This window comes from Carassius auratus, linkage group LG48F (genome assembly GCF_003368295.1).
Source record: "Carassius auratus strain Wakin linkage group LG48F, ASM336829v1, whole genome shotgun sequence".
Taxonomy (NCBI): Eukaryota; Metazoa; Chordata; class Actinopteri; order Cypriniformes; family Cyprinidae; genus Carassius; species Carassius auratus.
Window position 1 is genome coordinate 1,289,596 of NC_039300.1, and position 16,984 is coordinate 1,306,579.

General features: G+C 39.7%; 1 protein-coding gene across 1 annotated transcript in view; it reads right to left on the reverse strand.

Moving 5' to 3' along the window:
* LOC113068643 (PR domain containing 5) overlaps nucleotides 1–16,984 on the reverse strand; it is a 59,466-nt gene that overhangs the window by 32,099 nt on the left and 10,383 nt on the right. Inside the window, exons 4-12 of the mRNA XM_026241433.1 lie at nucleotides 16,662–16,836; nucleotides 15,800–15,977; nucleotides 15,614–15,709; nucleotides 15,362–15,483; nucleotides 11,889–11,968; nucleotides 6,060–6,144; nucleotides 5,810–5,967; nucleotides 4,823–4,916; nucleotides 2,336–2,496 (exon numbers count right to left, since the gene is read on the reverse strand). Coding sequence (XP_026097218.1) covers nucleotides 2,336–2,496; nucleotides 4,823–4,916; nucleotides 5,810–5,967; nucleotides 6,060–6,144; nucleotides 11,889–11,968; nucleotides 15,362–15,483; nucleotides 15,614–15,709; nucleotides 15,800–15,977; nucleotides 16,662–16,836 — 1,149 coding nt within the window. The remainder of the gene's footprint in view (nucleotides 1–2,335; nucleotides 2,497–4,822; nucleotides 4,917–5,809; nucleotides 5,968–6,059; nucleotides 6,145–11,888; nucleotides 11,969–15,361; nucleotides 15,484–15,613; nucleotides 15,710–15,799; nucleotides 15,978–16,661; nucleotides 16,837–16,984) is intronic.

Here is a 16,984-nt window from a genome sequence, read left to right on the forward strand (position 1 = left end):
TTTCTTGCTGAACTTACTTTTTGTAATCTCTGTTGGATGCTTTGCACAACAATGACTTTAAATCATCTTTTCAGAGTAATTTCTCCAAATTTGATGTGCGATTAATTAGATTAATTATTCATCACATCATGTAATTAATTTGATTAAAAATTGTAATCACTGAATGCTGAAAATACAGCTTTACATTTAATAAATACATTTAAATTTTACAATTTATTCAAATAGAAAAGTTATTTTAAATTGTTATTTTAAATGTATTTTTTTTTTAAATTACAGTATTTTATCAAATAAATGCAGTGTGAATAAGAGACATATATATGCATACACACACACACACACACACATATATTATATATTATATATTATTATGTGATAATCAGGCCAGCTGACTTGTGTATATTATACTTTGCGTAAACCTCTTAGGTGGTGAGAACAGTCACACACATGAGCGTATATAAAAGAGCTTTTGGCTTAAAATGTCAAGTAAAGCCCAGTAAAAGCCCAGAATCCCTCTATCATGACTCTGTGTGTGTCAAACTGAGGAATAGTTCACCCAAAGCTTCACTCCCATTCATTCTCTGTGAGGAGAAGCAGATATTCTGTAGCGAGGTCTTTCATAGGGGTCCTGAAATAACACGAGAATCAATAAATGATTGCAATTTAATTTTTGGTTCTCTATTCTTTTATATTGCACTGTAAAATAAGTGAAATATGTTTAGCTATGCTTTTTGTGTTTAAACATGTTCCCCACCCGTGTGTTCTTGGTCATGCTCGAATGAAAGTCCTTCCCAATGGCAAGGCTGTTGTTACGATTGTTTAAAAGATTATGAAAACTGATCATTTGAATAATATGCACTGATGAATCGTACACACAGAGATCACATTCAAATAAAGCAGCAAAATCTGCATCTGGAAATCTTTTGCCCTCACACAACATCTGTATTGTGTGGATTCCTATTAAAATGGCTAGACTCCCCAAACAATGGTAGATGTGATCACACCTTTACAGCCTTGGTTGACTGGAGAAAGCATTATTCTGGATAGAGGACTCGATTTTGATTTCATGATCACAATAGCTACTGTTTAAGAGTATCATATCAGTGATGGGGTCTCTGAAATACGGCTGGGCCTCTATTCTCGTCACTCTGTCAAAAAGTAATTGAATATGATACATTTTCTTTACTCTTGTGCCAGCAGCAGGTCACATTTCAGTCCTGTCTGAAATTAGATAACACAATGTCAAATTCAGCCCATGCTATCTCAACTGTAATCACATACGCGGCGTTAAACTTGTATAGGAGTTTGGTGTCACTGTGCGCTGTTCACATTAAGTGCTTTAACTGAAGTATGAATCGGAGATGAAATTGAATATGAAGTTGATGACATGTGAATACAATCATCCTCTGTGTGGATGGGGCAATAAATCATAATCGAGCTGTGCTCCGTTATGATTGGAGAGTTATACAATGTGCAGAATATTCAAGATATAAGATGATTGTGGAATTCAGTTTCACCGTGCGTGAGAAAACACATACTGGAAACATTACTGGGCTGGATTATATGTGAGCTAACTTCGGCTGAAAAAATAAATATAGGTTTTACAACTTATATTAGAAAAGAGCAAAACTGTTTTTTATATTGAAATTGTTCCATAAAGCATAAACATTAAGCGAATTTCACAAACTGTAATTTTTCACCCCAATATGTAAGTGGAGGCATCTTGATTGCTCTGCTCAGATTGTACATTATGCTTATTTCATAGCTGCTTGGAAAATAAATGAGTTATTATATTATGTGAAAAATCAGCGCAGAGTAATTAAAAAGATATGTTAAACTAGCTCAGCTATGTTATAAACAGGTGGTCTTTAAAGACAGGATGTCACGATTAACCAATCAGGATTGTAAAATTAAATTAAATTAAATTAAATAACAGATTATTATTATTTATTTTTTTACATTTAATTTCTGGACCAACTATACAAAAGTATGAGCACGCAAACTCATGCCCAGATCAAAATGAAATCTGATTTGAGGGGAATATCTGGAAATGATGTAAATGTTTTAAAATGCTGCACAGAGCTGACAGTATTCAGGTGCAGTTTGGTTTAAATTCTCAGTCAAAATAGTATAATTGTCTATTGTCAATAATGTAATGATATATGAAGCACAACTCAAACACAAGTCACTCTCAAACCAAGCAGCTTTTTGACTAGAGTTTCAAAATGTCAAAGCCTTCTGCAGAGAGTCAGCTTATGATACAAATATGAAAAGTGTTTTGACACACACGAGATATTGGATTTTACTCCGTACCAAACGTCTCTGGTTCTGAACTCACCTTCTTGTGGCTCTTGAGCACAGATGGCGTGACGAAAGCCTTCTCACACAGGTCACACTTGTACTTCTTGTGGCCATCGTGTACGACCTGAATGTGCACGTTGAGTGTGTCCTTGCGCTTGAAGGTGGCGTCACACTGGTCGCACTTAAACGTTCTCTCACCTGGATGGAGAAGAGCAGAAGAGGCACATGATTGCAGGCACAGCACCAACGGTGATTCAAGCATCACACCTGGACTCCCTGTGAGACGCCGAACTTTAGAAGAACGGTCACAGACATTGTCCCACATTTAAGAGCGCAGCTTAACAGGGACTCGCTTTATGTCCAAACCCTCTTTGCTGCCCTGAGAGTCAAAAAAATGGTCCCATTATCTTTAATTATCTTCAGAAGAAAGGGGTGTCAGCCCTCTTTTTCCTGTTGTTTTGGAAGATGGAGAGTTTAAAGAGCAGTGATAAAAGATCAGGTTAAATGTTTGTCTCTCAGAAGAGGTCACTATTCTTTTCAGAAGATGGGAGTCTGTTGATCTTCTTCAAATCCCACAAAATCGTACACCAAAAAACGTAAATATGTGCTGTGAAAACCTCTATGGCTGCTCAAACAATGGCTTCTGTAACAAACACGCAGAGGCTGTGCCAAAACTCTAGTTCTGCTCTATAAATGGCTGAATCGAGTCCAACACGTCACCGCATCTAATCACCAGCAGAACAGACTGAACGCAGGGTTATAAAAACCTGGACTAAGAACAGAGTCTGTAAATGAATGAGCACGCAGGAGGCTATACCAGCCTTGTCATCACATGAGATCTTAATCTTCCTTCTTTTCCATACCAGTGAATCTCTTTATTCTTGAGGTGGTTTTGCTGGTATTTGGACACATTTCAGAGCCCATTAGGTGGTGTGCTGTCTTCTTGTAAGGAACTGGGTATGCCGTTCTGTATAGATGGATAGCTCCTGGTACAGAGCAGCTACGGCCACCAACAGCATTCTGCATCAAGACATTTCTGGCAGCTGGTCCAAGATCTCACTCCACATCAGATATGTCCCCATGTCTCTCTGAGCAGCATTTCTCTCCACATCACTTCATTAACTGGACTGCTGTATGTAACATGGGTAGAGTTGAGTCAGATCTAAATGTGAGTTTGCAGTCCGTTGTGGTTTGTATTCACCATCATTACTCTGCCCTGCTGATGGAACCGACTGAAACAGATGAATATATCATAAGCACTATTCGGATGGGACTAGTTTTCTAAAGAACGTTTGAGTAGTGATTCTTACCACCTGACATCTGTGATTTTCATGTACCAATTCGGAAGGGACTAACATCTCTGTGCTTATTACAGAGGTGGGAGGGTCTGATTTGTGCATCTGGCCGTATGCGTGCATTGCATTCATTAGATTCGATTAGTTGATCTGTACAGCTTAGCTAAAAGTCTATAAGATGCTACGCAAAAAGGCCCTCATGAAGACCTAAACTATAAACACACACACGTTTGTTTTTGTGAAAAGTGTGTTCATCCCATAGGTGTAATGGTTTTTATACTGTACAAACTGTATATTCTATGGCCCTACACCAACCCTACACCTAACCCTAACCCTCACAGGAAACTTTGTGCATTTTTACTTTCTCAAAAAAACTCATTCTGTATGATTTATAAGTGTTTTGAAAAATGGGGACATGGGTTATGTCCTCATAAGTCACCCTTTCCTTGTAATACCTGTGTCATACCCATTCCATTATACAGAGTTGTCCTGTCACAAAAACACGCCCACACACACACACACACACACAATGGGTGTTTGTGAAATGTTTGTAGAAGACTCACCCTACTGAGCCACTCGGGCCTTTTAAAAACGATAATGTGTGTTTAGTAGATAAGTCACAAAAACAGCTTTATTTCATAACCAAATATTGACACAGATGGATCAGATTATGTCACAGTGGGCTGTAAGTGATCACACACACACACACACACACACACACACACACACACACACACACTGTAAAAACAGCACAGATCAGAGTTACCACACACAAATCTAAACCCACACAACACTTTGTTTCTTTCTGCCTAACCCCGGCCTACAGATACATGAAAGAGTGTGTGTGTGTGTGTGTGTGTGTGTGTGTGTGTGTGTGTGTGAGAGAGAGAGAGAGAGAGAGAGAGAGAGTCTCTGGGGAGGACAGCAGGAAATTCCTCTAGCTCAATAATCTCCGTGTGATCAGTCTAGACTGGGCAAAGCAGCGCTGAGGTCCCTCCGGCCCGGACCAGTCGGCTCCGTGAGCCCCTGCACCCGCAGACACAGAGCCCAGGGTTCAGGGGGCGCTGGGGGCCGATGGAGAGGCGCGTGTCTGTCTGGACCCGGTCTGATTTGAGTGTCAGGATACTCTGAGCTGCTCACATTTACTCACGAGTAACGGCACAAACACAGTGCACTCGTGCAGCATGTGTGTTTGGAGCGTTGTGTCTGATACACACACACACACTTACTGGTATGAATGAGGAGGTGGCGCTGTAAGGAGAACGGGGTGCGGAACAGGGCCTTACACTCCTCACACTGGAAGGGCCTCTCCTCCGAATGAGTCTGCAGACAGAAAAACAGCTCAGAGAAGTGTTTTCTTATAAGATGAATAAACTTCTGTAATGTGACATATATCAGAGGCTTGTTGAGGTTGGTTTTACTTCAGACTTCAGGTTTTCTTTGGTGGACGATATTGACTCGGGTTGTATTAACCACAAATGAACCACGCAGAACCCCCGAGAAACCACCGGGCAAAGACCTAGAACAGCGGTTCTCAAACCAGTGGCCATTAAATGTGGCTATAGGGGAACGCTGAAATCTTAGAATGAAAATAGGTTTTTTTTCTGTCTTCATTCACTCACCCTCGCATTGCTCCAAACCTATAAGACTTTCATTCATCTTCAAAGCACAAATTATGATTTGTAAGATCAGAAACTGGCAGATTTTGGCCCCTCCATTGTAGTTGTACAAGCAAAGTGGCATTCGTATTTAGTTCAAAACCAAAAAATGTAGTGAATGTTAAGTTTCCTTGGTCAAATCAGCAGAAAGCAAAAGAGTTTTCATATTTACTTTCTAAACGAAAGACTGAAGTCATTTGTTAAGCAAGCAAATATTATCCTTCTAGATCTGAACGTTGATTTCTGTGCTCTTTTCTTTATTTCACACACTCTCTGTTCAGAGCTGTGTGGGGTTTTGGGGTTAATGCCATCTGCAGGGTGTAAAGGTCAGGGGTCGCACGGTGTCATTCCAGGTCATGGTTAGGCTGAAGGTTTTGATTAGGCTCCACAGTGGCTGATTGGGCTCCAGATCGCCGTTAAGATAAGATGACAGCAGTTTATTTGGTCAAAAATCTGTCAGTCTCTCTGTCCATCCAACCATCTGTCTTTCCTTTGAAACTGGAACAAACGAAGGCCTCTCAAGACATCAAGAACACACACACACACACTGATCAGTACCTTTTTGTGGTTCTTGTAGACATTGCGGTGGGCGAACTCCTTCCAGCACAGCTTACACTTGTACGGTTTATCCTCACTGTGGATGATCTTGTGAGCCGTGGCCTGATCCAGACGCTTGAAGCTCCGGCTGCAGATGTCACAGGTGTACGGACGCTTTTCTACACACACGTCACAAATAACGAACCAACACCATCTCAGAATACTCGTTTTTACGGTTGGAATTATTTGTATGTGAGTGCATGTTCTTTACCAGAGTGTGTGATCATGTGTCGCTTCAACTGATTCGTGGAGATGAACTTTTTATCGCAGTCAGTACAGTCAAATATCTCATGAACCTGAAAATACAAAAATGACAAAATACTGTAAAGCTGAAAAAGGAATTTTCTGGTATTGTTGAATCACGCTAATGTCGCTTCAAACATGTATTACTTTCTTTCTTTTGCGAAACACAGAGGAAGGTATTTCAAAGAAAGCTAGTAACCCACCAATTTTGGTTACCATTAAAGTCCATTGTATGGAGAAATTAAAACATTGAGGCATTTCTCAAAAAAAAAAAAAAAAGACAAAAAAAAAAACGAATTTGAAATAACATGAGGATCCTTTAAGAAAAACAACTTTTTCAAACGGCGAACTTTCAGTGTCACCAATTGTGTTTAGTAACCACAAAGTACAACAAACGGACAACCCAGACCAGAATCGAATGCTCAGTATATGAACGTAATGACCAGAACACATCTGAGGTCTTTTATTGGACCGTTGAGGGTGATTGTTGAACTCTTGGGTGGGATTTAGTTGCCTGTTCTTGGTGTGTGACCTTGAAAATAATCCTTAACCCAATTCACAAAGGACAACACACACAGACAGATGGAAATGTAATTAAACGTCTGATCGGTTTTGAGTAACACAAGTCAGCTAATAAATGTTCACATTTCAGTTCATCTGTTCATTTCAGTCCGACTTCTCACAGGGAATCAGGACGTACAAATTACTGTGAACTCTCTCCAGTCAGTTTCTGTTGAAAACTGCAAACGTGCCATAATAAAACTGTCATATATTCTCTGCTACTTCATCCAGTATGATGAAAACAACACGCCACATGTGTCACAGTGCTTGATGTAAAACCAATGTTGAAGTACTTTGAAACACTATATTCCTGAGCTACACGCTTCTAATAATTTAGTTTAACTACTTTAAATTCTTAGAAGTTTGAAGCTTCTAACTCTTTTGAAACATAGTTGGCTACACTACGAACTACAAACATAGAGTTGCCACCTATACTGAAGCCATTTAAAGAGGCATGAACACTACTGAGTTATAGCTCAATTTAACTAAATCGTTTTAGAATGAAACTCTAAGAATGAGCTGATTCAGTAGTGTTACAGCATTCTAGGAGTGTGTGCTATTATTTTCTTGTTTCATACTAACTACTTCTACTAATATCGAACAGGTTGTTTCTGGAAAAGCTGTGATACTTGAAATTGCTTTCTGAGAGTTACTGTAATTCTAGTGCAATTAGTAGCACTGTATAAAAAAGTGTGGTTTTACACAAAGTAATCCTCCAATTAAACACTAACTGAAGTTTTATATGACAAAACTGTGCCCTAACTATAAATCTGATGGATTTTTCCAGTGCCCTCTTTGCAGCGATGGTTCCTTCTAATTCGGTTTCGTTAAAATGTTAAGATGTCAAGTAAATATTATGTTTAAACATCATCTGTGAGAGCGTCTAAAAAAACGTACACAGGGCAGGGAGGGGTAAGATGTGTCAGTGGGTAAAGTGGTATCAAGATGCACCTGGACTCTTCATAATATTTGTATTTTATTTTAATCAAACCTGAGATTTCTGTGCCTCCATTGAAAGTCCTCTACACCAAAACTTGAATGCTTTAAGAAGTTAATGAAGACATTGTAAAAAGTCTTCTTAAGATACATGATCACTTTATATGATGAACAAATTGAATGTATGCTATTACTCACACGTAAACATTAATCAACACAAATGAATAGAGCACATCAAATACGATAAACACAAGCTCAACTGTACTTGTGTGTTTTTAATGAACTTTTTGAAGCATCAAAGTTGTGGTTTAATGGACTTTCAGTGGAGCTGCAGATATCGCTAAGTTTTCGTTAAAAATATCTTGAAAAATATTTGTTCATTTTTTCAAATATGAACATATGTCTTATGGGTTTGGGACAACATGAGGGTGAATAAATAACAGAAGTTTCATTTTTGGGTGAACTGTTCTTTTACATAAAAACTGGCACATCTTACCCCACTCTTCTCTACTGTGAATATATCTGAATTTGTAAAGTCATTTAATAAAAAAAAAATGCCGCTCTATCAATGCTCTGAAAGTCATTTCTAAGATCTTCTCTAAATGTCTTGAAGTACTGAGAACAAAGCCACAAGCTCCATTCACAGCTCTAATGACTTAGTTTTCTGGGAAATGCTTGGCACTTGTAATATTATCATGCCAGTTTATAAACGTATAGAGAAACTTTCTGCATGTGGAAGAGAAGCTTTCAAGTCCCCACTTTCACAAAGCAAATTATATTAGCAGGCTTTCCAAACGACACGGCTGGTATGATGGTCTGCAGTCAGATGGACACGGTCTAGTGCAAAAAAGGAAGGCTGGACATCTATTACAAAGACAAAGATGGAGAGGGATGGAAAATCAGGAAAAAGCCCCATGACCAAACTGTGTGTTTGCATAACGAGCAGCCCAGGAAATGAAGTAAGGCCACAGAGATTGAAACTTAATTCTGCCGAAACGAAACTTAAATTCATCATGATGTGGGGGAGTTTTTGTTAGACCTGATGCTAAAACTCTTTCATCGATGAGTTCAGAAAGTACACGTGCTATGGGTCATACTAAATGGATAGATAATATTCAACCAACTATAACTACAGGTGCTGATCATATAATTAGAATATCATCAAAAAGTTGATTTCTTTCACTAATTCCATTCAAAAAGTGAAACGTATATATTATATTCATTCATTACACACAGACTGATATCTTTCAAATCTTTATTTCTTTTAATTTTGATGATTATAACTGACAACTATGGAAAATCCTAAATTCAGTATCTCAGAAAATTAGAATATTGTGAAAAGGTTCAATATTGAGGACACCTGGTGCCACACTCTAATCAGCTGATTAACTCAAAACACCTGCAAAGCCTTTAAATGGTCTCTCAGTCTAGTTCTGTAGGCTACACGATCATGGGGGAGACTTGACAGTTGTCAAGTGGTCAAAAGACAACCATTGACACCTTGCACAAGGAGGGCAAGACACAAAAGGTCATTGCAAAAGAGGCTGGGTGTTCACAGAGCTCTGTGTCCAAGCACATTAATAGAGAGGCGAAGGGAAGGGAAGGAAAAGATGTGGTAGAAACAAGTGTACAAGCAATAGGGATAACTGCACCCCGTAGAGGATTGTGAAACAAAACCCATTCAAAAATGTGTGGGAGATTCACAAAGAGTGGACTGCAGCTGGAGTCAGTGCTTCAAGAACCACTACACACAGACGTATGCAAGACATGGGTTTGAGCTTCGCATTCTTGTGTCAAGCCACTCTTGAACAACAGACAGAGTCAGTAGCGTCTCGCTTCAAAAAGGACTGGACTGCTGCTGAGTGGTCCACAGTTTTGTTGTATGCAAAACATGGGTTTCAGCTGTCACATTCCTTGTGTCAAGCCACTCTTTGAATAACAGACAGCATCAGAAGCATCTTGCCTCGGCTAAAGACAAAAAGGACTGGACTGCTGCTGAGTGGTCCACAGTTATGTTCTCTGATGAAAGTAAATTTTGCATTTCCTTTGGAAATCAGGGTCCCAGAGTCTGGAGGAAGAGAGGAGAGGCACAATCCACGTTGCTTGAGGTCCAGTGTAAAGTTTCCACAGTCAGTGATGGTTTGTGGTGCCATGTTATCTGCTGGTGTTGGTCGACTCTGTTTTCTGAGGTCCAAGGTCAACGCAGCAATATACCAGGAAGTTTTAAAACACTTCATTCTTCCTGCTGCTGACCAACTTTATGGAGACGCAGATTTAATTTTCGAACAGGACTTGGCACCTGCACACAGTGCCAAAGCTACCAGTACCTGGTTTAAGGACCATGGTATCCCTGTTCTTAATTAGCCAGCAAACTCGCATGACCTTAACCCATAGAAAATCTATGTGGTATTGTGAAGAGGAAGATGCAATATGCAGAAGAGCTGAAGGCCACTATCAGTGCAACCTGGGCTCTCAAAACACCTGAGCAGTGCCACAGACTGATCGACTCCATGCCACGCCGCATTGCTGCAATCATTCAGGCAAAAGGAGCCCCAACTGAGTATTGAGTGCTGTACATGCTCATACTTTTCATGTTCATACTTTTCAGTAGGCCAACATTTCTAAAAATCCTTTCTTTGTATTGCAAAAGTTTTTTTTGTATAGCATTTCCGAACAATCAGAAATGTCCACCACAGCAGCAAACGCAGATGATTCTCTTCCAGGTGAAGCCTAATCTGGACAGCTGTGACTGGAAAGACTCGCTCTCAGAACAGCTGCGCTGATAACCGCTGGAGGAGTGAACACTGACAGGAGGAAGTGCCTGTTTTACGTCAAGTTTAGGCAAAGAGGGTGATGATAGCATTCTTCAGGCCAAAACAGAGATGTTGGTTTGGTGGAGCAATGGGAACATCCCAATCATGAGAACATTAAACCTGCATTGTGGTTCTTCACCTACCTCCTTCAGTCAGAAAATCATATGACCTTCATTTGTCACTTTCAACTCGTTCGGCCAAGGTTTAGCATTGCGGTTTCACTGAAAAGAATCTAAAACGTGGGATATATATTGAAAAGGACGCCCACACACTCTAACCATGAATCTTCCCAGGAATAAATGGACCATTAACAGACTTTTGTGGTGATTTGGAGATGATGATGAAGCTATTTGTTTGATATTCCTCTGGTTTTTTTGTAGAGGAACCCTGACGCCAGCAGGAAGGTCGGGCCGTCTGGACTCCCCAACTCTTAAATTTCACAAGGGCCACGGGGATGAGTTGTGAAACAAAAGACCACTTTTCTGTACACACTCACACCAGTGGAAAACCTTACAACATCAACATGAAGCCCATCTCCAGCTAAGAGACAGAGAGAGATGGACGGCATACAAGAGCCAAGCAGAGTCTAAGATGGCTACGTTTCTTATTTTTGTCCAGCTTTTCAAAAACAATGAAACAGACTAGGGCAGAATTACATATATGGATCAGACAGCAGCCAAAGAGAGGAAAAGACGAAGTTGAGAACTTAAGCGAGATACGAAAGATGAGGTCCTAAATGGTGAACTTGATGTGGATTTTTGCTCTTGTGATCTTCATCTGAGACACTTACATTCTGACTTTATAACAAGAAATATGTCCATTATAAAGTCAGAATTGAGAAATATGAACTCGCAATTCATAGGTCTTTTTTTTCTCCTCAGAATTAGACTTATACAGTATATATCTACATTTTGAGAAAAGAAGAATTGTGAGATATAAACTCAATTGTGAGGGGAAAAAGTCAGAACTGTCAGTTTTGACAGAACTGGCATTTTCATACTTTTACTTGAAAATATAGTTCTGTTTAATGTAAATAAATGTATACAGAAACAGATTTATAAATGTGTTTTGTTCGCTAATGTCAGCAGCAGTATTATCCCGTCACAATTAGCAGGCTGTAAACCCTTTTTATATTTTCAAGAACCAAGTCAAGTCTGGTGGACTGGTGGACAGGATGTCAAATCATAACCAGCCTGCAAGATGGAGAACTGCATGGTGCAAATTGTGTTGAGTGCTAGATTTTTCCAAATGTTTATTCCATTACCTGATTTGCGTAATTCCTTTAGTGCTAAAAGTGCGGACTAAAAGTATGGAGCACTGCAAGCGCTGAGTGTGTCATTTGAGACAGGGCCAGAAAAAGGACAGAGGAATAGATGGCATGACAGAGGAGACAGATTAAAGCCAAAATAGATGAAGTGAAAGGTAAGAAATATGAAGAGATGAACTGGATGAACGATAAGAGGAGATTTATGGAGAGATGATCTGACCTTGCGGTGTTCCTGCAGGTTGAGTGAGGATGAGCACTTCTTATTACAGATGGTGCATACCAACTTCCTGCGAGCACTCCCTACACACACACACACACACACACACAGGTCATACATCACATGAGCAGCAGGACACATCCTGATGGCATGAGGAGCTGCTAATGGAGACACTGCATCAGTTCCAAGTAAACATCAGGAAGTCCTTACATGAAGCAGTTCCTGGTTTAGCATGAAGTACAACACCAAGACGAAAACATCTATATTTAAAAGGGGTGAAAGGTCAGCTAAGACGTATTTCCCGTATAAGAGGAAGATACAATATCCCTCAATAACTCAATAACAATCCCTTAAAGCACTGGCTTATTGAAAAAAATTTCAACACTTTTTTATTCTACACTTTATTTGGTAATACACGTTAATCTTAGTCTAGGTTTCTTGCAGAACAAACTGTCAGAATTTAGTTTTGTTCATTTGTTTGTTTTTGGTAGTGTGTCCTTAAAATTTCAATGTGTAAATTAACTCTCTGGTGATTGGTTAATTTCAGCATATTGTTGAAACTTAAAGGCATAGTTCACCCAAAAATAAAAAGTATGAAAAGAAAATTCACACTCAAGTCGTTCCAAACCTGCATAATTTTCTATCTTAGAGCATGTTGAAGAGAGAAGATACTGGTAACCAAAAATTTGCTGCTAGCCATGTCCTTCTATGGCTTCCAGCAACTACTTGTTTACCAAAATTCTTCAAAATACCTTGGGCCCTATCATACACCCGGCACAATGCGACGCAAGGCACAGCGCAAATGTGTTTACTAGTTTCAGTCCGGTGCCGTTTTCCTGTCCAACGCCACGTCGTTTAATTAGCAAATGTATTTGTGCCAATTTGTACGCCCATGGGCATGCAGGTCTAAAAAAGAGGTGTGTTCAGGCGCATTGCTATTTTAAGGAGCTGAAAATAGACTGCTAATTGGCTAATTAATTGAACAATCGTGCCAATACACACACATATATATATTAAAGACACAATTTGTAAGATATTTGCAGTACAAAGTAGGTTAGTTTTATACATTTTGTCCAGCTGTTTACTAACAATATATCTAATGTTTTCTAATAATTTGGCTGGTCCTGCAACTTATAGTCAGGTGCGACTTATCAAAATTAATTTGACATGAACCGAGAGAAATGAACCAGGAGAAAACATTACCGTCTCCAGCCGTGAGAGGGCGCTCTATGCAGCTCAGTGCTCTTGTACTCTACACTGTAGACATAGAGCGCCCTCTCACGGCTGGAGACGGTAATGTTTTCTCTTGGTTCTTGGTTCTCTGTTTTTTTCCTAATCATGACGTATTTTTGGACTGATGAGACTTATACTCAGTTGCTACGTATAGTCCAAAAAATACGGTACTTGTAAATTAAGAGAAAATTCCCATTCTAAACAGTGACGTTAGTTCCCCTTTATTACCGCCTTTACTGACGTAGAAACCACATGACAACAGTGTCATGGACAAATACTGTTTACCGTCTGCCCCTGGTTCTGTCTACAAGGACAGCTCACGTAAACGTAAGCGCACGGGCCAACCAAACAAACCAAGAAGAGTTTAGGACAAGAGGAGAGAAAGCATTTTCTAGATGGAGAGAGCTTTGCGACAAACTTCAACTAGAAAGAGATGCCGATCTTGCTTGTGTTTTACTTGACGGGTGAGTTGGTTTTATTCGTATCTTTACAGAAAACTTATGCTATTATAACAAACAACAAGATTAGTATTATGGGGAATACACGCCAAACGCGGGGCATCGCGTCTCTTGACCCGTGCGAGGGCGTGTCTGATCGATAGTCTTATCACGTCTTTGCATCCGTTAAATCCATGATTTATCTTTCCGTCTGATTGAATGACAGTCAGTTGTTGGGTAGAAGACAACAAATACCATCATTCCACGCTCCTTAGCGTCATCAATCCATGTGATTGTTTTTGTTTTGGTAGTGTGCCCTCTCGTGGAAGGTCCTAAAACCTGTACCTTTAACTGTCCCATCGCGTGGAGCTTTGGTGGATGCCTGTTTGTCCCGTAGATGATCTGTTTGCACGCTTTAACTTCGTGCATGAACAGATCGGTTTCTTCGCCTGAGAAGCATTCTGCTTTTCCGCCAACAAATTCCACCATGTAAATAGTGATCCGCCATAGGGCGAGCGCATCTCGCTCTTAAAGGGAGATGACACTGAGAACATTATGACAAATTACTTATAAAGAGAATAGGGACAACCCATTCCAAAAATGCACCCCAATGCAAGGACCGTTTTTCCGTCTTTAAAATAGCAAAAGTGGATTTGGACACGCCCTGAGTGCACCTGCGCCGTGCGCTTTACACTTTGCGTTTATATCGTTAAAATAGGGCCCCTTGTGTGTGTGTGTGTGTGTGTGTGTGTGTGTGTTCAACAGAAGAAACTCATTAAGGTTTGGAGCAACTTGAGTGTGATTAAATGATGACAGATTTTCATTTTATTATTTTCTCTTTAACAGGTATACAACAGTCAACACAGCAAATGTACATGTTCAAAGTTTAAAAACATAAAACCAGTTTAAAGTCTGCATGGGTTTTGAGAATATTGTAACATCCAGAGTGCTTAAAATCTTCTTGGATTGTCTTTAATTCTAAATAATTAGATACGTAATTATTTATCTAAATAACTTAACAGTTAGAAATCTTTTAGATAAATAAGATAAAATGCATAGCAAACTATAATTGTAAATAAAATAACTTTACTGCAAACAAACAAGTTGTTGGCATGAAAAGTGTAGAAAGATTTGTTAATTATAATCCGAGATATCTTGTTTTGTACCATTTATCTTAATTTTTCCGTTTTTTCAAGTTATGAAAACTTGTCGTGATCCAGAGCTGATATTCACAGCCCAGAAAAGCACAGAACAGAACCATGAAAAAGAGGTTTGGTTGGACTAGGCAGAGAGATTGCACGTTGTAATGTTTACATCTAAATAGTATGTCAAAGCTTTATCCTCTTCTCCATGTCCACTTTAAAGACCTTACCATAGCAAAACACACATTATTTATTTATATAGCTGTAAGCACTTCCACAAGCGCTCAGTTAATCGTTTAGCTTACTGTTTGGATTAATTTGCAAATGACTTATTTACTTACATGTGGCTAAACGGTCCAATTATAATTACTGACAATAACATTCTGATACATGCTTTCATCAGCTGATTAGGGGTCTTTGACTCGTTTTCTCAGATGTGTGCGCTTCTGGCAGAGAGACAGACGTGTTGAGGGTCTGGTGAAAAGATGAGTGTAGAGAGGGAGGGAGCGCTTAGCGTTTATCTGACAGACCGAGAGGATGAAGAGCGGCTCAGAAATGAAGAGATTAATGAAGATGTTAAACAGCCGCTGATTAGACTCTCATTACAGACGGGTGATATCTCTCTCACGTGTTTGTGTGTGTGTGTGTGTGTGACACCACCAACCTGTGTGGACGTTGCCTTTGTGTTTCTTCAAGGCGTCTTTACTCCTGAATCTTTTCCCACAGCTCTCAACCTTACAGATGAACCGACCGTCTCCTTTACACACCTCTTTATGCTGCTCAAAACTGCACACACAAACACTCAATTTTAACCTAAAATCACCAGAAAATGCTTCTGTAATGTGGCACGTTTCGAAGGGAAACAGGAGTAGTGGGCACTGCACATGAGAATGGAAACGGCTCGAGACTGATGTACCTGGACTCTGAACAGAAGGTGCTGTGACACAGGACACACTGATGAGCTTTTGAAGGGTCTCCTGATGAAGCGGAGCTCTCTGTACAGTGAAGAACACTGCAAATCAACAGGACAACATCAGCATTAATACGTGAGACACTGATGAGCTGTGTACTGTGTGTGTGTGTGTGTGTGTGTGTTACTGACTGGCGCTGCAGGGCCTGTTTGACAGGAAACTCTTTTCCGCAGGAGTGACATTTGAACTCTTTGTCCTCTGTACTTCCTCTCTGATGAAGGCTCTGAAGATGTTCAGCTAACACTTCTTCACTGGGGAAGCTGCTCTCACACAGCAGACACGGGTAATCTTCCTTCTTAATCACCAGCTCTACACACACACACACACACACACAAGCACACATTATAAACCAGAGATGTTAGTTTTGCACTGGCTTATGTAATGCTGCCATATTTATCATACAACATAATACAACAACACAGTATGTTGTGTGAATCGGAGGAAGTGTGATTATGGATTATGGATGCCTTGATTGATTTGTTTCTTACAAACACACAGCTTTTCACTTTACAAGACATTAACTGATGGACTGGAGTGGTGTGGATTATTGTGATGTTTTTATCAGCTGTTTGACTCTCATTCTGACGGCACCCATACACTGCAGAGCATCCATTGATGAGCAAGTGATGCAATGCTATAATTCTCCAAATCTGATGAAGAAACAAACTCATCTACATCTTGAATGGCCTGAGAATGAGTATATTTTCATCAAATTGTCATTTCTGGGTGAACTATCCCTTTAAGTGCGTGATAATGGAAATGAAGAATCACGTTTCACTGCTGCTTTTTGACACAATTATGACTACATGGCCATTAGACTACAACAAAAAACATAAACTGTGCATTTATTCATAACAAATGATCACTACTACTATTGTAATTATTTATGCCCACTGTATTTATTCTTAATTATAGTGATCTAGATGGTTATCTGTAGACCCATTCACTCATTTCTGTGTAAATGATTCATAGAAAGACCCTTAACATGCATACCTGTTTCTGCACCGAGGTGTTTGCTCTCTTTACTGCTCCCATCTTCATCTTTGATGTCCTGGTCTTCCTCCAGGTCCTCCTCTTCCTCCTCCATATCACTGTCCAGGTAGCCAATCAGAAGCTCTGTATCCGTCTCGATGTCATCAACAGCCAGATAGAAAATATTCTCCCCGTCCTGTTCACAGAAACAGTGTCAGCAACATAATGCACATTAAATTGATCAAAAGTGTCAGGAAAGTTTTTGCATTGCTAGAAGAGATTTCTGTTTATGCTTTCTTTTCCTCAAAGAATCCTGCAAAAAGGAATATCACCGTTTCGACAAA